We start from the raw sequence: 24364 nt of genomic DNA, 5'->3' as shown, positions 1-24364 counted from the left end.
CATACCGCTCCAACAGATCCACAGATGATGCAATCTCTAATGCACTCCAAACTGCCCTTTCCCACCTGGACAAAAATAACACCTATGTGAGAATGCTATTCATTGACTACAGCCCAGCGTTCAACACCATAGCGCCCTCAAAACTCATCAATAAGCTAAGGACCCTGGGACTAAACACCTCCCTCTGTAACTGGATCTTGGACTTCCTGATGGGCCACCCCCCAGGTGATAAGGGTAGGTAACAACACATCCGCCACACTGATCCTCAACACCACTCAGTGGTGTGTGCTCAGTCCCCTCCTGTACTCCCTGTTCACTCATGACTGTATGGCTAGGCACGACTCCATCACCATCATTAAGTTTGCCGATGACACAACAGTGGTAGGCCTGATCACCGACAACAACAAGACAGACTAAAGGGAGGAGGTCAGAGACCTGACCATGTGGTGCCAGGACAACAACCTCTACCACAATGTGATCAAGACATAGGAGATGATTGTGGAATACAGGAAAAAGAGGACCGAGCACACCCCTATTCTCATCGACGGGGCTGTAGTGGAGAAGGTTGAGAGCTTCAAGTTCCTTGGTGTCCAGGTCACCAACAAACTAACATGGTCCAAGCACACCAAGACAGTCGTGAAGAGGGCACGACAAAACCTATTCCCCCTCAGGAGACTGAAAAGATTTGGCATGGGTCCTCAGATCCTTAAAAGGTTCTACAGCTGCACCATTGAGAGCATCCTGACGGGTTGCATCACTGCCTGGTATGGCAACTGCTCGGCCTCCGACCACAAAGCACTACAGAGGGTAGTGCATACGGCCCTGTACATCACTGGGGCAGAGCTCCCTGCCATCCAGGACCTCTATACCAGGTGGTGTCAGAGGAAGGCTCTAAAAGTTGTCAAAGACTCCAGCCACCCTAGTCATAGACTGTTCTCTCTGCTACCACACGGCAAGCAGTACCAGAGCGCCAAGTCTAGGTCCAAGAGGCTTCTAAACAGCTTCTACCCCCAAGCCATAAGACTCCTGAACATCTAATCAAATGGCTACCCAGACCATTTGCATTGCCCCCCCTCTTTTACGCCGCTGCTCCTCTCTGTTATCATCTATGCATAGTCACTTTAATAACTCTACTGTCATGGGCATATTATCTCAACTAACCAGTGCCTCCGCACAGTGAATCTGTACCGGCACCCCCCTGTATATAGTCCCGCTATGGTTATTCTACTGCTGCTCTTTAATTGCTTGTTACTTTTTGTTCTTATTCTTATCCATATTTTTTTTAACTGCATTGTTGGTTAGGGGCTCGTAAGTAAGTATTTGACTAAGGTCTACACCTGTTGTATTAGGCACATGTGACTAATGCAATTTGATTTGAAGTCTATAGTTAAGGGAAAAATAGCAGTTAAGAAGACATTTCTTCTTAAGAAGGTTTTATGAATCTGGGCCCTGTCCTCAGCCTCTCATCACCAGGGTTTTAATGAATAACTTACTGTATATGAGAAATTAAACAAATCATCAGGATGAGTTAGACTCGCTGCCTGCTAAGTATGAATGAAAAATAAATAAAAAATCATGTTTGAGTGGAAAACATCAGAGAATATTTTAATATGGTTTTGTAATGTAAAAGAGTTGAGCAGAATCTGTAGTCTGGTGTTACACGTGTGTGTGTGTGTGTGTGTGTGTGTGTGTGTGTGTGTGTGTGTGTGTGTGTGTGTGTGTGTGTGTGTGTGTGTGTGTGTGTGTGTGTGTGTGTGTGTGTGTGTGTGTGTGTGTATGATATGTGTTCTCTCCGACAGACAGCTAATAATCTCAGCTCAAATGAAAACAGCAAACCGCTCCTCCCTCAAACGAAGCAGGCCTGTGCTTTTACAAAACACGGAACAACTAACACAGTCTTAAAGGATGGGGTCTGAACCGGATCTCCACTTATTACATTCAAATTGTAGTCTTGTGTACAATTGCTGCAAATCAGGTCCTATGCTCCACAGCTTCCTGAGTAGCACTACAGCAAATTGCGCTAAGTGCTGTTCTATTTTGCTCAGGAAGACAAATGAACAGGAAGCCATGGCAAATAGAATGAAAACAGTAAACGTTTCTCCATACGTAAGGGAACATCTTTTAAACATGGGCTCTACGCCCTCATCCCTACAGTAGTTCTTCAGTGGAACAGCTGCGTGACGAGGTTGAAGCGGTATAGAGGATCTCTGTTATCCCCTGAGTGGGAGCATGCTACTACTACTACTGCTGCCGCTGCTGCTTCAGTTTGTTGTGTGCTGTATGTAGCAGTAAGGGCAGGGGGTGGGGTCGTGAGGGCGCTGGTTTGCTGTAATGTCGCAGGTTTGGTGGAGAGAGTGTGTGTTTGTTATGTGTGCATGTGTGTGTGTTTGTTTGTTTGTTTGTTTGTTTGTTTGTTTGTTGTGTGTGTTTGTTTGTTGTGTGTGTGTGTGTGTGTGTGTGTGTGTGTGTGTGTGTGTGTGTGTGTGTGTGTGTGTGTGTGTGTGTGTGTGTGTGTGTGTGTGTGTGTGTGTGTGTGTGTGTATCCATGTTGTCAGGGACACTGAATGTCACAGGTTCAGGGAAAAGCTTGGCATTCAGATGTCATTTCCCTCGACTCAGCCGCATAAATAAAGTAGACGCAAACACACTGCTGGAGACCACTTTGGTGTTTGTGTGTGTGTGTGTGTGTGTGTGTGTGTGTGTGTGTGTGTGTGTGTGTGTGTGTGTGTGTGTGTGTGTGTGTGTGTGTGTGTGTGTGTGTGTGTGTGTGTGTGTGTGTGTGTGTGTGTGTGTGTGTGTGTGTGTGTGTGTATGATATGTGTTCTCTCCGACAGACAGCTAATAATCTCAGCTCAAATGAAAACAGCAAACCGCTCCTCCCTCAAACGAAGCAGGCCTGTGCTTTTACAAAACACGGAACAACTAACACAGTCTTAAAGGATGGGGTCTGAACCGGATCTCCACTTATTACATTCAAATTGTAGTCTTGTGTACAATTGCTGCAAATCAGGTCCTATGCTCCACAGCTTCCTGAGTAGCACTACAGCAAATTGCGCTAAGTGCTGTTCTATTTTGCTCAGGAAGACAAATGAACAGGAAGCCATGGCAAATAGAATGAAAACAGTAAACGTTTCTCCATACGTAAGGGAACATCTTTTAAACATGGGCTCTACGCCCTCATCCCTACAGTAGTTCTTCAGTGGAACAGCTGCGTGACGAGGTTGAAGCGGTATAGAGGATCTCTGTTATCCCCTGAGTGGGAGCATGCTACTACTACTACTGCTGCCGCTGCTGCTTCAGTTTGTTGTGTGCTGTATGTAGCAGTAAGGGCAGGGGGTGGGGTCGTGAGGGCGCTGGTTTGCTGTAATGTCGCAGGTTTGGTGGAGAGAGTGTGTGTTTGTTATGTGTGCATGTGTGTGTGTTTGTTTGTTTGTTTGTTTGTTTGTTTGTTTGTTTGTTGTGTGTGTTTGTTTGTTGTGTGTGTGTGTGTGTGTGTGTGTGTGTGTGTGTGTGTGTGTGTGTGTGTGTGTGTGTGTGTGTGTGTGTGTGTGTGTGTGTGTGTGTGTGTGTGTGTATCCATGTTGTCAGGGACACTGAATGTCACAGGTTCAGGGAAAAGCTTGGCATTCAGATGTCATTTCCCTCGACTCAGACTTCTGATACATCCATCAGGGAGCCGCATAAATAAAGTAGACGCAAACACACTGCTGGAGACCACTTTGGTGTTTGTGTGTGTGTGTGTGTGTGTGTGTGTGTGTGTGTGTGTGTGTGTGTGTGTGTGTGTGTGTGTGTGTGTGTGTGTGTGTGTGTGTGTGTGTGTGTGTGTGTGTGTGTGTGTGTGTGTGTGTGCTTATCCATGTGGTATGGTGTTAGGCAGACTCCATTCCCTCTGTGTGGTAGGGTTCAAGGTTCACCAGTTCTTCCCATGTGGCACAGGCAACAGCCTATTCTTGTCTCTCTCTCACTCCATCTTGCTCTTTCTCCTTCCCTTCCTCTCCTTTCTCTGCCTCTCCATCTCCCTGTCTGCTCTCCCCCCTCTCTCTCGCTCTCACTCTGTCCTTCTCTCTTTGTTTTCACCCCACCACAACCACCCTGGTACAACACAGATTTATAATGTCTATTCCTCACAGTTCCAAGCCAACGAGCCGTACCGTTCCATACAGTTCCATACCGTACCAAACAGAACCTGTCACATGTTTCTTGCTGCATTGACTTTTGCACAGCCCGCAGGGAAACAAACACACACGCAACAAAAATAAATATAGGCCTTTTATCTAAGGAGAACCATTCTTATTGGTGCAACCTTTGGAAATCCAATGTGTTTTGATATTGAGTTCTGATACAGAACCTAACAGTCATTAACTAGTCAAACTGATGGAATATTTAACGATGAATTAACTATTCATAATGAGTCTCTATGTGTTGTTGAATAATGCAGAGATCCACTGCTGCTTTGTTTGAACACAGCCCTCTTCACTGCTTCTATTAAGGCCAGAGAAAACTAAAACAATGCACTTCCAACAGCAGGATCTGCGCCAACATGTTATTCAACTTTTAGATAGTCATAAAGTATACAATTAACGTTAATCAATGTGGTAGTGGTCGGTATGCGTGGTGGGTTTCACCAAATAACTTATAGATTTAGCACCGCCATCGACTTGCTGGTAAATGACTCTATCCAACATTCCGGTTTACAACCAACACGTTCACTGGCCTTTGCTGCAACACAGTTCGTTCGACGCAGCTGATCAATTCATCATTGTTCTATAAAAACTGGTTATTAAAATGTTAGTAAGCATAGTCAGAGAAAAATATTAATGTTAGAGTGTAGCCCCTGCGGGCTGTCGTTCTCGCCTTTGTGATTGCAGAAAGGAAAATTAATTAAAAACAATAATCGTATAATTCCGTCAATTTTTTGCTCTTTTTTATCCCTTTATCCTCATCTGGGTGTCGTTTGATGTATGTCAGTTAGAGCCGCTGCTATGCTTGGGGCGAGGATCACACAAAAGGCACAAAAGGTGGGCATGACGTGGTATGGAGGAGAGGAACACGACAAACAGCAGAACAGGGACCTGGGAAATATATATAATATAAGTATGGGACACTGCTCAGGGGCTGAGAGGAGAAAATAAGAGAAGAGAGAGAGAGAGAGAGAGAAAGGAGAGGAGAGAGAGGGGGGAGAGAGAAAGAGAGAGAGAGAGAGAGCGGAGAGAGAGAGAGAGAAAGGAGAGGGGAGAGAGAGATGGAGGCAGGGAGGGAGAGAGAGAGAGGACTCATTTGTTCTAATCCCGACAGACAACCGCCAAGGTCCAGCCAGGATGGATCTCTGTCCATCTCTACTCCTTCCTCTCTATCCCTCTCTCCCTCCCTCTATTCTCTCCTCACAGTCGCAGGGCTTCACATAATCTCACAAGTTTTAATAAGAACATTAGAGTTTCACAGCTGGAGATATGATTTGTGCCTTTGCTTTGCGTTTCTATTAGAGCCAACACATATTTCCTGGATACTGTGGTGAGATGAGATGAGTCCTCTCAATCCTTCCCTACCTCCCCTTCTGGCTCGGCCAGTGCGAGCCGGGCAGTGAACAGATGCAGGTTTTTACATATCAAAGCTGTCGACTGGGCCCCGCTCGGCTCCTTCCATCACGCCTCTAATGCTCTTTGCTTCAGAGGACTGTACCTCGGCCCTTGATCGAGTTACTAAACGCGGCGGCTTTGCTCCTGCTCCCTCTCTTACTTGTTCACGCTGCGATCTGGAGAAGCAGGCCAGAAAAACGTCTCAGAGGGATTGGCTCGCTCTCACACCACGGGAGACAGGCCGAGAGAGAGAGAGAGAGAGAGAGAGAGAGAGAGAGAGAGAGAGAGAGAGAGAGAGAGAGAGAGAGAGAGAGAGAGAGAGAGAGAGAGAGAGAGAGAGAGAGAGAGAGAGAGAGAGAGAGAGAATGGGTATAGTATGCTGTGAAACAACAAAGCTTCAATGGATGTCAATCATTCAATGTGGAGGTATTTCTGCAGTGTTACTTTTAAGCTCTGTCTGATATGGTAGACTCTGAGGCAATGCTATGCCTGCCAAACTACAGCAACGAGAGAGAGAGAGAGAGAGAGAGAGAGAGAGAGAGAGAGAGAGAGAGAGAGAGAGAGAGAGAGAGAGAGAGAGAGAGAGAGAGTATACTGTAGACTACTTTATCACTGACCTCAACCCAGCATCTCTCAGATCATTCACAGTCAGCCCACTGACACTCCTATCAGACAACAGCAAAATCACAGTCTACTTGACCAGAGAAATACTCAATCATGAGGCATCAAAGTCAAAGGAACTGAGTAATATTAAGAGATGCTATAGATGGAATGAATGTAGTGTGGAAACCTACCAGAAAAGAATTAGGCAACAACAAATTAAATCCCTTCTTAACAACTTCATGGACAAAACATTTCACTGTAATAGTGAAGGTGTAAATTTGGCAGTAGAAAATGTTAACAGTATATTTGACCTCTCAGCTTCTCCAGCAGGCCACAATGGAATGGAATGGAATCTAAAAATGTCAAACAGAAAACCGAAGAAAATTAACAACAATGACAAATGTTTTGATGAAGAATGCAAAAACCTAAGAAAGAAATTGAGAAACTTGTCCAACCAAAAACATAGAGAAAAAACATAGAAAACATAGAAAACCTGAGCCAACGCCTTCACTATGGTGAATAAAAAACAATACAGAAATACACTACGGGAAAAAAAGGAACGTCACGTCAGAAATCAGCTCAATGTAATTGAAGAATCCATAGACTCTAACCACTTCTGGGAAAATTGGAAAACACTAAACAAACAACAACATAAAGAATTATCTATCCAAAATAGAGATGTATGGGTAAACCACTTCTCCAATCTATTTGGAATACAAATACAAATCTTAGAATCAACTATTAAAGACTACCAGAACCCACTGGATTCTCCAATTACCTTGAATGAACTACAGAACAAAATAAAAACCCTCCAACCCAAAAAGGCCTGTGGTGTTGATGGTATTCTCAATGAAATGATAAAATATACAGACAACAAATTCCAATTGGCTATAATAAAACTCTTTAACATCATCCTTAGCTCTGGCATCTTCCCCAACACCCCAATCCACAAAAGTGGAGACAAATTTGACCCCAATAACTACCGTGGGATATGCGTCAACAGCAAACTTGGGAAAATCCTCTGCATTATCATTAACAGCAGACTCGTACATTTCCTCAGTGAAAACAAAGTACTGAGCAAATGTCAAATTGGCTTTTTACCAAATTATCATACGACAGACCATGTATTCACCCTGCACACCCTAATTGACAAACAAACAAACCAAAACAAAGACAAAGTCTTATCATGCTTTGTTGATTTCAAAAAGCCTTTGACTCAATTTGGCATGAGGGTCTGCTATACAAATTGATGGAAAGTGGTGTTGGGGGAAAAACAAACAACATTATAAAATCCATGTACACAAACAACAAGTGCATGGTTAAAATAGGCAAAAAACACAAACATTTCTTCCCACAAGGCTGTGGGGTGAGACAGGGATGCAGCTTACGCCCCACCCTCTTCAACATACACTGCTCAAAAAAATAAAGGGAACACTTAAACAACACAATGTAACTCCAAGTCAATCACACTTCTGTGAAATCAAACTGTCCACTTAGGAAGCAACACTGATTGACAATAAATTTAACATGCTGTTGTGCAAATGGAATAGACAACAGGTGGAAATTATAGGCAATTAGCAAGACACCCCCAATAAGGGAGTGGTTCTGCAGGTGGTGACCACAGACCACTTCTCAGTTCCTATGCTTCCTGGCTGATGTTTTGGTCACTGTTGAATGCTGGCGGTGCTTTCACTCTAGTGGTAGCATGAGACGGAGTCTACAACCCACACAAGTGCCTCAGGTAGTGCAGCTCATCCAGGATGGCACATCAATGTGAGCTGTGGCAAGAAGGTTTGCTGTGTCTGTCAGCGTAGTGTCCAGAGCATGGAGGCGCTACCAGGAGACAGGCCAGTACATCAGGAGATGTGGAGGAGGCCGTAGGAGGGCAACAACCCAGCAGCAGGACCGCTACCTCCGCCTTTGTGCAACGAGGAGCAGGAGGAGCACTGCCAGAGCCCTGCAAAATGACCTCCAGCAGGCCACAAATGTGCATGTGTCTGCTCAAACGGTTAGAAACAGACTCCATGAGGGTGGTATGAGGGCCCGACGTCCACAGGTGGGGGTTGTGCTTACAGGCCAACACCGTGCAGGACGTTTGGCATTTGCCAGAGAACACCAAGATTGTCAAATTCGCCACTGGCGCCCTGTGCTCTTCACAGATGAAAGCAGGTTCACACTGAGCACATGTGACAGACGTGACAGAGTCTGGAGACGCCGTGGAGAACGTTCTGCTGCCTGCAACATCCTCCAGCATGACCGGTTTGGCGGTGGGTCAGTCATGGTGTGGGGTGGCATTTCTTTGGGGGGCCGCACAGCCCTCCATGTGCTCGCCAGAGGTAGCCTGACTGCCATTAGGTACCGAGATGAGATCCTCAGACCCCTTGTGAGACCATATGCTGATGCGGTTGGCCCTGGGTTCCTCCTAATGCAAGACAATGCTAGACCTCATGTGGCTGGAGTGTGTCAGCAGTTCCTGCAAGAGGAAGGCATTGATGCTATGGCCTGGCCCGCCCGTTCCCCAGACCTGAATCCAATTGAGCACATCTGGGACATCATGTCTCGCTCCATCCACGCTCCATCCATTGCACCACAGACTGTCCAGGAGTTGGCGGATGCTTTAGTCCAGGTCTGGGAGGAGATCCCTCAGGAGACCATCCGCCACCTCATCAGGAGCATGCCCAGGCGTTGTAGGGAGGTCATACAGGCACGTGGAGGCCACACACACTACTGAGCCTCATTTTGACTTGTTTTAAGGACATTACATCAAAGTTGGATCAGCCTGTAGTGTTGTTTTTTACTTTAATTTTGAGTGTGACTCCAAATCCAGACCTCCATGGGTTGATACATTTGATTTCCATTGATAATTTTTGTGTGATTTTGTTGTCAGCACATTCAACTATGTAAAGAAAAAAGTATTTAATAAGAATATTTCATTCATTCAGATCTAGGATGTGTTATTTTAGTGTTCCCTTTATTTTTTTGAGCAGTGTATATATCATCGAGGGCACTAGAAAAGTCAGCAGCACCCGGCCTCACTCTACTAGAATCTGATGTCAAATGTCTACTGTTTGCTGATGATCTGGTGCTTCTGTCACACACCAAGGAGGGCATACAGCAGCACCTAGATCTTCTGCCCAGATTCTGCCAGACCTGGGCCATGACAGTAAATCTCAGTAAGACCAGAATAATGGTGTTCCAAAAAAGGTCCAGTCAACAGGACCACAAATACAAATTCCATGTAGACACCGTTGACCTAGAGCACACAAAAAACGATACATACCTTGGCCTAAACATCAGTGCCACAGGTAACTTCCACAAAGCTGTCAACGATATGAGAGACAAGGCAAGAAGGGTATTCTATGCCATCAAAAGGAACATCAAATTTGACATACCAATTAGGATCTGGCTAAAAATAGTTTTATGCAGAATTTATGCAGAAGAGTCCCCTACGCAAGCTGGTCCTGGGGCTCTGTTCACAAACACAAACAGACCCACAGAGCCCCAGGACAGCAACACAATTAGACCCAACTGAATCATGAGAAAACAAAAAGATAATTACTTGACACATTGGAAAGAATAAAAAAATAAACAGAGCAAACTAGAATACTATTTGGCCCTAAACAGAGAGTACACAGTGGCAGAATACCTGACTACTGTGAATGACCAAAACTTAAGGAAAGCTTTGACTATGTACAGACTCAGTGAGCATAGCCTTGCTATTGAGAAATGCAGCCACAAAATGAGATGGAAACTGACCTGCACTTCCTAACCTCCTGCCAAATGTATGACCATATTAGAGACACATATTTCCCCCAGATTACACAGATCCACGAAGAATTCGAAAACAAACCCAATTTTGATAAACTCTCATATCTACTGGGTGAAATACCACAGTGTGCCATCACAGCAGCAATATTTGTGACCTCTTGCCACAAGAAAAGGGCAACCAGTGAAGAACAAACACCATTGTAAATACAATCCATATTTATGTTTATTTATTTTCCCTTTTGTACTTTAATAACCATTTGCACATCATTACAACACTGTATATATACATAATACGACATTTGTATTGTCTTTATTATTTTGGAACTTCTGTCAGTGTAACGTTTACTGTTAATTTTTACTGTTTACTTCACTTTTGAATATTATCTATTTTACTTGTTTTGGCAACGTTACCATATGTTTCCCATGCCAATAAAGCCCTTTGAATTGAATTGCATTGAGAGAGAGAGAGAGGGAAAGAGAAATGGGGAGGGAGAGATGGGGAAGAAGAGTGGGAAAAGAGAGAGAGAGGGTCTGTAGAGCAGAAGTAAGGGGCCTGCATGGGAACTGAATACAGAACAGGAACACTGCTACAATCTAGCTGAATACAATGCATACTACTTACAGTATATAACATTGACCCCTTCCTCCCCCTTCTGACAAAATAAACAGTCACTTCTAATGGCTACTGTTGTTCAAGGCTTTTCATAGGGTTCAGTATCAACCTTTTGATGCCAGCTATGAGGTACTCTGACTGTAAAAAGGCCATGAAAATACACAGTAACAAGATGATTGATTTACCAATACTTAACTGCTGACTGGCTTCATTATAAACATTGCTTTGGGATGTTGGTGCTGATAAAACAATTGAGTGGTCCTTTTTGACAAGGTTTGAAATGAGGTAGGGATCAGTCAGGTTAATATTAGGACTACCAGACATGTCTGTAGTCTGCGCACGCACGCACGCACACACACACACACACACACACACACACACACACACACACACACACACACACACACACACACACACACACACACACACACACACACACACACACACACACACACACACACACACACACACACACACACACACACACACAACCCCTAACCCCTCTCCCACTTAAAACATTTTGGTTCGATTAATGGTATCTTGGCAGAAAACAATATTCTTCAGTCAAAAAGGATCATTCAGTTGTTTCAGACCCTCATTTCAGACCTTTGTTAGTATGTCACTAACACCTGTCACACCACACAGGCCACCCTTAACCACCTTTACTGGTCACACACTTTTATACCAGTAGGTCTGTGCAGCTATAGCCTCAAGAGTGAATCCTAAATGGCACCCTATCCCTATATATTTCTATGTTGGTGCTCTTGGTATGGTTCCCAATTAGAGGCAGCTGATGTTCGTTGTCTCTAATTGGGGAGGAAAAGTTTTACTTTTGGTGAAGATGGGACCTTCAGGGCGGAGGGATATTTTTCACTGAGGGCCTATTTCATTCGTTTCTTATGATGTAACTGTGGCAACATTATATACAGAGACCTGTTTCCTATGTTAAATGAATGAAATAGGCCCTCAGTGAAAAATATCCCTCCGCCCTGAAGGTCCCATCCTCACTCCGAGCCAAAAGTAAAACTAGAAACAACAACATATGTAGGCAGGTAGGACATTTGGTTACTTGGAGTTTTGGGAACGTACGTTTTTTATTTCCCATTGGTTCAGGGAACGAAGCCATAAGTTTCCTGACCGTTAAATTTGAACGTTTTCTAAACGTTTTTGCCTATTCTGGGAATGTACATTTTTAGGCTATAGAGAGGTTCTGAGAACATTTTTCTATGGTTCCCTGAAATGTTTTATTAGCTGTCTGAGAACGGAAATTATAGGTTATTTCAAGGTAATTAAATAACATTCTGAGAACATGTTTCAATACGTCTTTTAATAACACTGCTAGCTTAGTTTGGGTTAACTGATGTTAACTTCTCTGGGATAGGTGGCAGTATTTTCACATCCGGATGAAAAGCAGTCCAAAGTAAACTGCCTGCTACTCAGGCCCAGAAGCTAAGATATGCATATTATTAGTAGATTGTGATAGAAAACACTCTGAAGTTTCTAAAACTGTTTGAATCATGTCTGTGAGTATAACAGAACTTATTTGGCATGCAAAACCCAGAGGACAAACCATTCTGATTTCTTTTTTTTGAGGTCACTCTCTTTTCAATGGGATTTCATTGGGAATCGAGATTTCTAAGGAACCTTCTTGCAGTTCCTATCGCTTCCACTGGATGTCAACAGTCTTTAGAAATTGGTTGAGGTTTTTCCTTTGAGAAATGAAGAAGTAACACTGTTCAGAACGAGGGTAGAGAGAAGTGTACTCTTTGTTAGAGGCGCGTGACCTGAAAGCTAGCTACACTTTGTTTTCCTCCGGTATTGAACACAGATCATCCCGTCATCATTATTTACGTAAAAAAATACCTAAAGTTGTATTACAAAAGTAGTTTGAAATGTTTGGACAAAGCTTACAGGTAACAGGTAAAAACTGTGTTTTTCTGGATCAAATGCGCCAAATAAATGAACATTTTGGATATATATATCGACGGAATTAATCGAACAAAAGGACAATTTGTGAAGTTTATGGGACATATTGGAGTGCCAACAGAAGAAGCTCGTCAAAGGTAAGGCATGAATTATATCTTTATTTCTGCGTTTTGTGTCGCGCCTGGAGGGTTGAAATATGATGGTCTGTGTTTGTTTGCTTGGGTGCTATCCCCAGATAATAGCATCGTTTGCTTTCGCCGTAAAGCATTTTTTAGCATTTTTTATTCACAACAAGTGTAGCTTTAATTTGGTATATTGAATGTGTGATTTCATCAAAGTTTAATTTTTATAGTAATTTATTTTTTGAATTTGGCGCTCTGCATTTTCACTGGATGTTGGCCAGTTGGGACGCTAGCGTCCCACATATCCCAGAGAGATTAAGCATTAAACTGTATGTCACGCCGAAGTCGGGTCCTCTCCTTGTTCGGGTGGCGCTCGGCGGTCGGCGTCGCCGGTCTTCTAGCCATCATCGATCCACTTTTCATTTTCCATGTGTTTCATCTTGTTTTTCCTCACACCTGGTTTCAATTCTCTCAATCATTTGTTGTGTATTTAACCCTCTGTTCCCCCCATGTCTTTGTGTGGGATTGTTTATTGTAAGTGCTTGTGCACGTGTTGATTAGTGCGCAACGGGTTTTTGTACCCAAATGTCTTGTTATTTTTATGCCGTGGGTTTTGCTATTAAACTGCTCCGGCTATTACCAAGTTCTGCTCTCCTGCGTCTGACTTCCCTGCCACCGATTACGCACCCCTTACACTGTAGGATTTTAATATTAAGATATTTTTTTTCAGGCCATTTGAATGTATGGTATATTTCCATGGGTATGGCTCATGTTATAATAAGGAGGGATGATGATTCATTCAGAGGAGAATGGTACAATTTACCAACTTATTAGCTAGATGAGTTTGTGTTCCATGGTGAACATTATTCTTTAAAAAATTGCTTTCGAGATAGTTAATTGCGTTTTGTTTGAATATATGAAACCTTTTAAGTAACTGTATGCTGTTTTCAGTTTGTCGAGTCTGAGGAGGATAGCCATTTAATTCAAAGACGGAGGACATTTTCTATTTTTTCATGTCCTCTTAAAAGGGACAAAATAAATACAAAATCAGTAATATGGGCAAATTCTATTAGGATCGTTTCATCTTTGTTTTATCTGCATATTTTCCTGATGAGGAGAAGCAGCATGGCACGCCTTCTCTTCTGCAAGCATAAGCAAGCCTGCCTAACAGATATTTTCATTAATGTGATTGATTGCGGAGGGTTGCTAAAAAGCTTCTGGACAGCCCTTTGAGTTAGTGCCCCCTTGTTATCTTGTTTTCTTTTATTCCAGATCTAATTGTGCTGCCCTAAGACAAACGATATGCAGAATAGTAGTCGTCTCACCGCTGCCGCCGCACGATGCAAAGGCAGACTGGGTCATTACGACCTGTTGCTGGTAGTGGTAGTGACTGATCTCCCCTGGTACCGAACTGTCTGTTCAAGCAGTTGGCATACAGTTCGGACACTCATCGGTACAACACAAGACACGCAGAGGTCTATTCACAGTCCCCGGGTCCAGAACAGAGGCTGGGAAAAGCACAGTATAAATTGAGCAATGGCTACATGGAACTCTCCACCACCCCAAGGAAAGCCAAGCTAGGAATTAAACCAGTTTAAAAAAACAGATAAAAGAACACCTTACTGCACAAAGGGGACTGTGAAGAGACACAGCCATTTTATATATATTGTATTGTAATTTGCACTGTACTATGTATTAGACATAGATATTGTGTGTACGTACTGATATGTAGGCTGTGTGTGACATTATAAAATGTATTTCAGTCCTTGACTAATAATGTTCCCTACTATGTATTATGTCATGTTTCATGTGGACTCCAGGAGTTAGCTGATGCTTCTGCAGTGGCCAATGGGGACCCTAATAAATACTAAATACCAAAGAATAGAGGGAAGAGGAGCTGCATCCATTAATTTCCTCATCTTCAGATAGGCATCAGAATGTATGATGGACTCTGATGCCTTTTATAAAGTGGGATCCTATCGAACCACCTAGACAGAAGTCAGTCAATGTCTGTCAATTGTCCTGGTGTCCCACGGGGAGACATGTTTCTTTGTAGCTCTGCACTAACACACCTGCTTCAAAAAGTATCTCAATATACTGTGTAATAACCTTTGATATGCGCTGCCTGTCATCAGCGTTATAATAACAATCAATTCTGAGAAAAAGCTAACACTGTTTAGTCCTCAAAGCACATCAAAACTTCATACATTTTCCTCACAGAGCCCAGTCATTAATTACCTAATGCAGATGTGATGGCCATAACAAAATAATAAAAAATAACAAAAAAATAACTGTGGTTACTTGAGTTCCTTCTCCATTATAATTCCATTCTAGTCATTTTGTGATTGTTTGCTCCATAACTGTTCTATAACTGGTTCATACTGTACTGTAAAGTCCAAATACACACCTACTTTAGGGACATGTTCCTGGATACAGATGAAGCCTGGTCTTGGACTATGAAGCCCTTTCAATGGAGAATCTCCTGTTTGTGATCATCTAGTTAGTGAGTATTTTATTGGCTTAGAGAGAATAAATATGGCAGTTTTGATTGGAACATTCAAGGGCTAAAGTAACTAACTAACTAACTGGGTCATGTGAGAAAACAATGGGGATTCCAGCCATGAAAGCTCTAAAGCAGCAATAACAATAGACCAATCTGAATGTATGGCACACAGACCCAGAATCAACCCTTTCCATAAGTTTCCCTTATTTCCTATAATCACTTGCCAGAGAAACTGGTTGCATTCACCCGGCTCCATGCATGGATTGCTTTAAATTCCCTCTTTCCCTCGTTCTTTTCTCTCCTGAAAACATCCATGCCTGTGAATGAGTGACACCGCTTTGAATCCCTGTCTATGATTTTAAATATTCCATTCAAATGCACATAAATGAATTCAAAATAAGTACCAGCAGGAATAAATTAGCCTTCTTCTAATTAGGCGCTAAGCTATCTTTGAATGTCAGATCTTAAGGAGGAGGGTTTCATTGGAAGGCAGTACAGTACGGTACCGGAGCTGAGGGTCTGTTCTGAAACCTGCTGAGAGTGTGTGTGTATGTGTGTATGTGTGTGTGAGTGTGTGTATGCGTATATAACCCACTCCTCAGCCTCCTCTCAGCTTCACACACACAGGCCCTAGTCATGGATCATGTTAGTGCCTTTGTATCCCTGTTAGCTGGTAGCTAGGCTATCCATCCCTCAGCTATAGCGCTGGTCATGCCCCTCTTTAAGAGGCTGAGAGGTGTGAAGGGGGTGTTGCCTCTATGTCTGAGAGACCTGACAGATATAGAGGATGGGACCAAAGGAGGCTGGTGGAATGATCTATAGGAGGACGGGCTCATTGTAATGTCTGGACTGAACATGTGGTTTCCATATGTTTGACGTGTTTGAAACCATTCCACCCATTCCACCCCAGGGATTACCATGAGCCCGTTCTCCCCAATTAAGGTGTTAACAACCTCCTGTGGATGGGCCTCATGTTCCTTGCCTTCTAAGGAAAATTGGATAGGTGTGTTGAGAGGAAGAGAAGTGTGGAGTGGATAGAGAGAAAGTGCACCCGTAGAAAGAAAGGTGCTGGAACCTAAAAGGGTTACCGGCTGTACACATAGGAGTACTCTTCGAAGAACCATTTTTGGTACCCGATAGAACCCTTTTGGGTTCCATGTAGAACCCGTTCCACAGACGGTTCTACATGAAACCCAAAAGGGTTCTGGAGGAGAAAGAAATGCACACCTGTTTAGGCGAGGTGCTGGCTAGTGGAGTAGAACACCTGTTTAGGCGAGGTGCTGGCTAGTGGAGTAGAACACCTGTTTAGGCGAGGTGCTGGCTAGTGGAGTAGAAGACTTGAAAAACAACAGGAGAGCCGTAGAGTCTTGTATCTATGATTGTATGTTATCCAGTCATGTTTTTTACATGTTGTATTTATATCTGCCACACCCGGCCATGATTACAGACACCCGTGTAGGTCCTTTGACACTATATAAACTAGTGACCCGCATAGTTTGTCATTACTATAACGACGTACTCTGAGAGTCGGGAAGCAAGTTAAGGGAGTGAATATACTTAATAAATAAACTAACACGAACAGTGCACCAACATGACACAGATACAGAAACAACGACGACTGGGGAAGACACCAAAGGGAGTGACATATAAAGGGCAGGTAATCAAGGAGGTGATGGAGTCCAGGTGAGTGTCATTATGCGCAGATGCGCGTAACGCTGGTGACAGGTGTGTGCCATAACGAGCAGCCTGGTGACCTAGAGGCCGGAGAGGGAGCATATGTGACAAATACAACCTGATGAAGACAGCTTGTCTGTCAAAACGTTGGGTTATTCAATTTTTGCATCTGAGCTCCAAGAGCGTGCAGCTCTCCTTTTCTTACACAAAGGTTTCAACCTGGAACCAAAAAGGGTTTTCCTATCGGGACAGCCGATAACCCTTTTGGAAACTTTTTTTCTATCAGTGTGGGAAAGATTAGATCCATTGAGGCTGCTGTTCTGTTACACACATGCTGTAGGTGAGCACAAGCAAATAGACATTGAGTGTGGTCTTGTTTGAATGAGGCAAAGAGATAGACCTGCCACATAAACAATCACAGGTATATCATTCAAATCAAAATCAAATCAAATTGTATTAGTCACATGATCCGAGTACAACAAGTGTAGACCTTACAGTGAAATGCTTACTTACGAGCCCCTAACCAACAATGCAGTTAAAAAAAAATACAAATAAGAAATAAAAGTTACAAGTAATTAAAGAGCAGCAGTAAAATAATAATAGCGAGACTATATACTATATACAGGGGGGTACCGGTACAGAGTCAATGTGCGGGGGCACTGGTTAGTTGAGGTAATATGTGCATGTAGTTAGAGTTATTAAAGTGACTATGCATAGATGATAACAGAGAGGAGCAGCGGCATAGAAGGGGGGGGGGGGGGGGCAATGCAAATAGTCTGTGTTCTTATGGCTTGGGGGTAGAAGCTGTTTAGAAGCCTCTTGGACCTAGACTTGGAACTCCGGTACCGCTTGCCGTGGTAGCAGAGAGAACAGTCTATGACTAGGCTGGCTGGAGTCTTTGACAATTTTTAGAGCCTTCCTCTGACACCGCCTGGTATAGAGGTCCTGGATGGCAGACCATTCAAACACAGCATACACTACAGTTAAAAAGTTTGCTGTCACTTAGTTTTTTAAAGAAAAGCATATTTTTTGTCCATTAAAATGACATCAAATTGACCAGAAATACAGTATAGACACTGTTAAAGTTGTAAATGACTATTGAAGCTGGAAATTGTGGATATTTTATGGAATATCTACATAGCAGTGGCGTGCCGTGGGCCTGGGGCCTAGGCCTTCAGTGAGGTACTACACAGTCCCACCCGAATTAATCCACCTCTTATTACCATCATTATGCCATGGCTCTAGACACTATACATTTAGACAGAAACGCAGTATAACCAGGCGTTGCGTCACCTTGAAATTGACAAATTGACATTTTTGGGTAAACAGTGTTTAACAGACAACTCAAGTTTGCAAAGCCAGTGTGGCTCCAAACACCAAATCGATCACTTGCAAATAATAGGCATTCCCAGCAGTACAGTTTGCAGTGCTTCTCGGAGCCTGTGAGCAATTGACAGCGCTCGTAGTTGAAACTTTGAAAGTGGCGAGCGAACGAACCCCTTTCCCGCCTGTGACAGGCTTTGTGGCGTCGGGCGACCTCTCCTTACAATGTCTAACTTTTCTTGAAAAGTTCGTCTTGAGAATGGCGTTATAATTATATCCTCGACCAAATCGATATCTTCTCCTCCTTCCGCCATTGTGGGTTGAAAAAACAGCTTAGTAGAACGCGAATTAATTCGTTTATCAAATTCAGTTTCCTAGATCTGCATAGACCTGCCCATAGGACCTGCCTCTCAATATTGGTAATCCAATCAAAAGACGTGGACGCACTACGCCTGCTAGCTGGCTCCTGTGTAACACTGGAGCCAGCCAGCAGGCGTATAATAGCCAACTCTAAAGCTGATTGGTTGACACAAAATTTTAATTTCCATTCACTTTAAGCTACAAGCGCCCGCACTGTTGATTCTGAAGGCCTGAGGGCAGATTTTAGACCCCTGGCAACACATGATGGCTGAATATGATTGGATAAAAGATCTAACATAAAGACCAGCCCTCCAAATCTCAACCTGGGGCTGGAAGCAGTGCAACCAAGAGGAAATCTATGAAATGAAGAGTATAACTCTTACTCTGGGGAATAATTTAATACATATTTGTGGGAAAATATATTAAAAAAAATATATATATTCTGATGATGTTTAGGCCAGCAGAGAAGGCCTTGCAGGCCCTGACGGCCCACCACTGCTACATAGGAGTACAGAGGTCTATTATCAGCAACCATCACTCCTGTGTTCCAATGGCACGTTGTGTTAGCTAATCCAAGTTTATCATTTTAAAAGGATAATTCCATTCCATAAAAAAATCTGCAGTTTCCAGCTACAATAGTCATTTACAATGTCTACACCGTATTTCTGATCAATTTGATGTTATTTTAATGGACAAAAAATTTGCTTTTCTTTCAAAAACAAGGACATTTCTAAGTGACCCCAAACTTTTGAACAGTAGTGTACGAACAAACAAATATACAGAAAAGACACAAGCACCCCTAAACTAACACACACAGGCACGCTCCACACAACTCCACCCACACAAACCCCACCCCACACTCAAACAACCCTCTACTCACACTGTACGATGAGCTCCACCACAGCTTCCCTGGGCTTCACGTTGAACCCATTGAACTGGCTGGTCTGGCAGCGGTAGGAGCCGGTCATCTCTCTGGACACGTTGACAATCCGCAGCACCCCGTCGTAGCTCTCCACCTGCAGGGTCCCATCCGGCATGGGCGCTTCCTTATCGGCCCGAGACCACAGGATAATGGGCTTGGGCTTCCCTGAAACCAGACACTCGAGCTCCACCGTGTCACCCTCCCGGACCACCAGGGGGCTCTTACCCCGCGGCACTGTCAGGTTGGGAGGAACTAAGAAAGAGAAAAACAGAGGAGGGACTGATATGGGGCTCTAGAAAGTCGGCTGGCGGGGTAAGAGGGAATGGTCGACGGAGAGAGAGGTGGAGGGATGGGGAAGCGAATGAGCATCCATGTTGCGATGGATTTGATGGAGTTTGAGTTGAGTGCAGCTCCGTTGAGTATTTGGTCACATACACACAATGATAGTATGAGTTGAGTATCAGCAAGATACGCTGCTGGTATAGAGAACCATGCCACGGAGAAAGTTGGAGTGATGGCTATTAGCTTGGATCAAAGTAGCTAGAGAATAGTATGAAAAGTCACCAAGCATGGTAACCAACAGGGAAAGGGTTAAATGTAAGTTAGTGTTGTCACAATACCAGAATTCTGACTTCGAAACCGATACCAGGTTAGTATCACAATACTTGATACCAACACGATACTCGATAACAAAACGATACCACGGCAAAAAAAGGAAGATTTTTTTACATCAACATTTTTCAGACAGCTATGTATGCATTATTGAATCAATTATACAATCAATTTGACTTAATAGTTTATTTGAATGGTAAATCTCTATTGATAAATTGGGTAAAAAAAAGATGCAGTCCAGACTCCCAGTGCAGGCTAAGTGGGGAGCTAACATGATGCAGTCCAGACTCCCAGCAGAGGCTAAGTGGGGAGTTAACAAGATGCAGCCCAGACTCCCAGCGCAGGCTAAGTGGGGAGCTAACATGATGCAGTCCAGACTTCCAGCGCAGGCTAAGTGGGGAGCTAACATGATGCTGCCCAGACTCCCAGCGCAGGCTAAGTGGGGAGCTAACAAGATGCAGCCCAGACTCCCAGCGCAGGCTAAGCGGGGAGCTAACATGATGCAGTCCAGACTTCCAGCGCAGGCTAAGTGGGGAGCTAACATGATGCTGCCCAGACTCCCAGCGCAGGCTAAGTGGGGAGCTAACAAGATGCAGTCCAGACTCCCAGCGCAGGCTAAGCGGGGAGCTAACATGATGCTGCCCAGACTCCCAGCGCAGGCTAAGTGGGGAGCTAAAATGATGCAGTCCAGACTCCTAGCGCAGGCTAAGTGGGGAGCTAACAAGATGCAGCCCAGACTCCCAGCGCAGGCTAAGTGAGGAGCTAACATGATGCAGATCAGACTCCCAGCGCAGGCTAAGTGGGGAGCTAACATGATGCAGCCCAGACTTCCAGCGCAGGCTAAGTGGGGAGCTAACATGATGCAGCCCAGACTTCCAGCGCAGGCTAAGTGGGGAGCTAACAAGATGCAGCCCAGACTCCCAGCGCAGGCTAATTGGGGAGCTAACATGATGCAGTCCAGACTCCCAGCGCAGGCTAAGTGGTGAGCTAACATGATGCAGTCCAGACTTCCAGCGCAGGCTAAGTGGGGATCTAACATGATGCAGCCCAGACTCCCAGCGGAGGCTAAGTTGGGAGCTAACATGATGCTGCCCAGACTCCCAGCGCAGGCTAAGTGGGGAGCTAACATGATGCAGTCCAGACTCCCAGCGCAGGCTAAGTTGGGAGCTAACATGATGCAGCCCAGACTCCCAGCGCAGGCTAAGTGGGGAGCTAACATGATGCAGTCCAGACTCCCAGCGCAGGCTAAGTTGGGAGCTAACATGATGCAGCCCAGACTCCCAGCGCAGGCTAAGTGGGGAGCTAACAAGATGCAGTCCAGACTCCCAGCGCAGGCTAAGTGGGGAGCTAACATGATGCAGCCCAGACTCCCAGCGCAGGCTAGCAATGAGTAGGTGGAGCAGGCACGGTGAGCACTGTAATAAGTGGTCAGCTGCGCTGATACACAGGCTTGATCCGTCAGAAACATTTGACAAAAATCCCCAAAATAACACAAATTGTAGTACCTAACTGTTTTAGTATCGAAAAACTACAGCAGTTTCGGTATACCGTGCAACACTAATGTAAGTAGGCAATGGAAAAACAATGAAGAGCTGAAAGGAATAAATATTTATTACAATAAAATAAAAGTTAAAGGTAGAGTCAGCGATATTAAGTAGATGCACAAAGTAAAAAGCATAGTAGGTCAATTTCAAACATCAACTAAGAGCGTTGGAGCGCGAGGCTAAACTTCTTCGCTGTTTTGGTCTCGTGGCTACCACGTTGTAAGAATGTGAAGCGTAACCCAAGCACATGCGCAGATACTGTGTGTGACTGAAGAAATGTGGCTTGGCCCCTAAAACCCTCACAAACTTTTACAGATGCACAATTGAGAGCATCTTGTCGGGCTGTATCACTGCCTGATATGGCAACTGCACTGCCCGCAACCGCAGGACTCTCCAGAGGGTGGTGTGGTCTGCCCAACGCATCACCGGGGCCCAACTACCTGCCCTCCAGGACACCTACAGCACCCGATGTCACAGGAAAGCCGAAAAGATCATCAAGGACAGCAACCACCCGAGCCACAGCTGTTCACCCCGCTATCATCAAGAAGGTGAGGTCAGTACAGGTGTATCAATGCTGGGACCGAGACACTGAAATACAGCTTCTATCTCAAGGCCATCAGACTGATAAATAGCCATCACTAGAAGGCTTCCAACCGGTTACGCAACCCTGAACCTTAGAGGCTGCTGCCCTATATACATAGACTTGGAATCACTGGCCACTTTAATAATCGAACACTAGTCACTTTAATAATGTTTACATACTGCTTTACTCATGTCATAATATACTGTATTCTATTCTAATATATATTAGTCAATGCTATACCGACATTGATCGATCTAATATTTATATACATTACCGGTCAAAAGTTTGGACACACCTACTCATTCAACTGTTTTTCTTTATTTGTACTATTTTCTACATTGTAGAATATGTGAAGAAATCAAAACTATGAAATAACACGTATGGAATCATGTAGTAACCAAAAAAGTGTTAAACAAATCAAAATATATTTTATATTTGAGATTCTTCAAAGTAGCCACCCTTTGCCTTGATGACATCTTTGCATACTCTTGGCATTCTCACAACCAGCTTCTTGAGGTAGTCACCTGGAATGCAATTCAATTCACACGTGTGCCTTGTTAAAAGATAATTTATGGAATTTCTTTCCTTCTTTATGCATTTGTGCCAATCAGTTGTGTTGTGACAAGGAAGGGGCAGAAGATAGCAATATTTGGTAAAAGATAAAGTCCATATTATGGCAAGAGCAGCTCAAATAACCAAAGAGAAACGATAGTCCATGATTACTTTAAGACATGAAGGTCAGTCAATCTGGAAAATATCAAGAACTTTGAAAGTTTCTTCAAGTGCATTCACAAAAAATCTGAAGTGCTATGATGAAACTGGCTCTCATGAGGACCGCCACAGGAAAGGAAGACCCAGAGTTATCTCTGCTTCAGAGGATAAGTTCATTAGAGTTAACTGCACCTCAGTTTGCGGCCCAAATATATGCTTCACATAGTTCAAGTAACAGACACATCTCAACATCAACTCTTCAGAGGAGACTGTGTGAATCAGGCCTTCATGGTTGAATTGCTGCAAAGAAACCACTACTAAAGGACAACAATAAGAAGAATAGACTTGCTTGGGCCAAGAAACACAAGCAATGGACATTAGACCGGTGAAATTCTGTCCTTTGAGAAATTTGACCACCGTGGTCAACCAACGTGTCTTTGTGAGACGAAGAGTAGGTGAATGGATGATCTCCATTTCTATGATTCCCACTGTGAAGCATGGAGGAGGAGGTGTGATGGTGTGGGGGTGCTTTGCTGGTGACACTGTCTGTGATTTATTTAGAATTCAAGGCTTAATCAGTATGGTTACCACAGCATTCTACAGCGATATGCCATCCAACTGGTTTGCGCTTAGTGGCAGTATCATTTTTGTTTTTCAACAGGACAATGACCCAACACACCTCCAGGCTGTGTAAGGGCTATTTGACCAAGAAGAAGAGTGATGGATTGCTGCATCAGATGACCTGGCCTTCACAATCACCCAACCTCAACACAATTGAGATGGATTGGGATGAGTTGGACCGCTGAGTGAAGGAAAAGCAACCAAAAAGCAGTCAGCATATGTGGGAACTCCTTCAGGACTGTTGGAAAAGCATTCCAGGTGAAGCTGGTTGAGAGAATGCCAAGAGTGTGCAAAGCTGTCATCAAGGCAAATGGTGGCTACTTTGAAGAATCTACAATATAAAATCAATTTTGATATTTTGATTTGTTTAACCCTTTTTGGCATAATACATGATTCCATATGTGTTATTTCATAGTTTTGATGTCCTCACTATTATTCTACAATGTAGAAAATAGTAAAAATAAAGAAAAACCTTTGAATGAGTAGGTATGTCCAAACTTTTGACTGATACTGTATTTCATAATTCCATTATTTTGCTTTTAGATTTGTGTGCATAAATGTGAATTGTTAGATACTACTGCACTGTTGGAGCTAGGAGCACAAGCATTTCGCTACAGCCTTAATAACGTCTGCTAAACATCTGTATATGACCAATAAAATTTGATTTGGATTTGATTTGACTGTGTGAGAGTGACATCTTGGATCTTACTCATCGCAATATCTGCGGTGCTGCTTGGGGCAACGTCATTTCACTGACGGTACCTTAACGCTAGGAGCCAGATTTTTTTTTTTTCTTAAAATATCGTTCCCAAGGTAAACGGACATTTTCTCAGGCCCAGATCGTAGAATATGCATATAATTTACAGACTATGATAGAAAACACTCCAAAGTTTCCAAAACTGT

The 24364-nt window shown here is 43.7% G+C and overlaps 1 protein-coding gene across 1 annotated transcript in view; it reads right to left on the bottom strand.

The window, feature by feature from the left end:
- The window catches only part of LOC139582667 (MAM domain-containing glycosylphosphatidylinositol anchor protein 2-like), a 407757-nt gene that overhangs the window by 144104 nt on the left and 239289 nt on the right, over window positions 1–24364 (bottom strand). The window contains exon 9 of the mRNA XM_071412871.1: window positions 19349–19642. Coding sequence (XP_071268972.1) covers window positions 19349–19642 — 294 coding nt within the window. The remainder of the gene's footprint in view (window positions 1–19348; window positions 19643–24364) is intronic.

This window comes from Salvelinus alpinus, chromosome 8, assembly GCF_045679555.1.
Source record: "Salvelinus alpinus chromosome 8, SLU_Salpinus.1, whole genome shotgun sequence".
NCBI classification, from domain to species: domain Eukaryota; kingdom Metazoa; phylum Chordata; class Actinopteri; order Salmoniformes; family Salmonidae; genus Salvelinus; species Salvelinus alpinus.
Note: the sequence above shows the minus strand (reverse complement) of the source record. Positions and strands in the feature narration are given on the sequence as shown.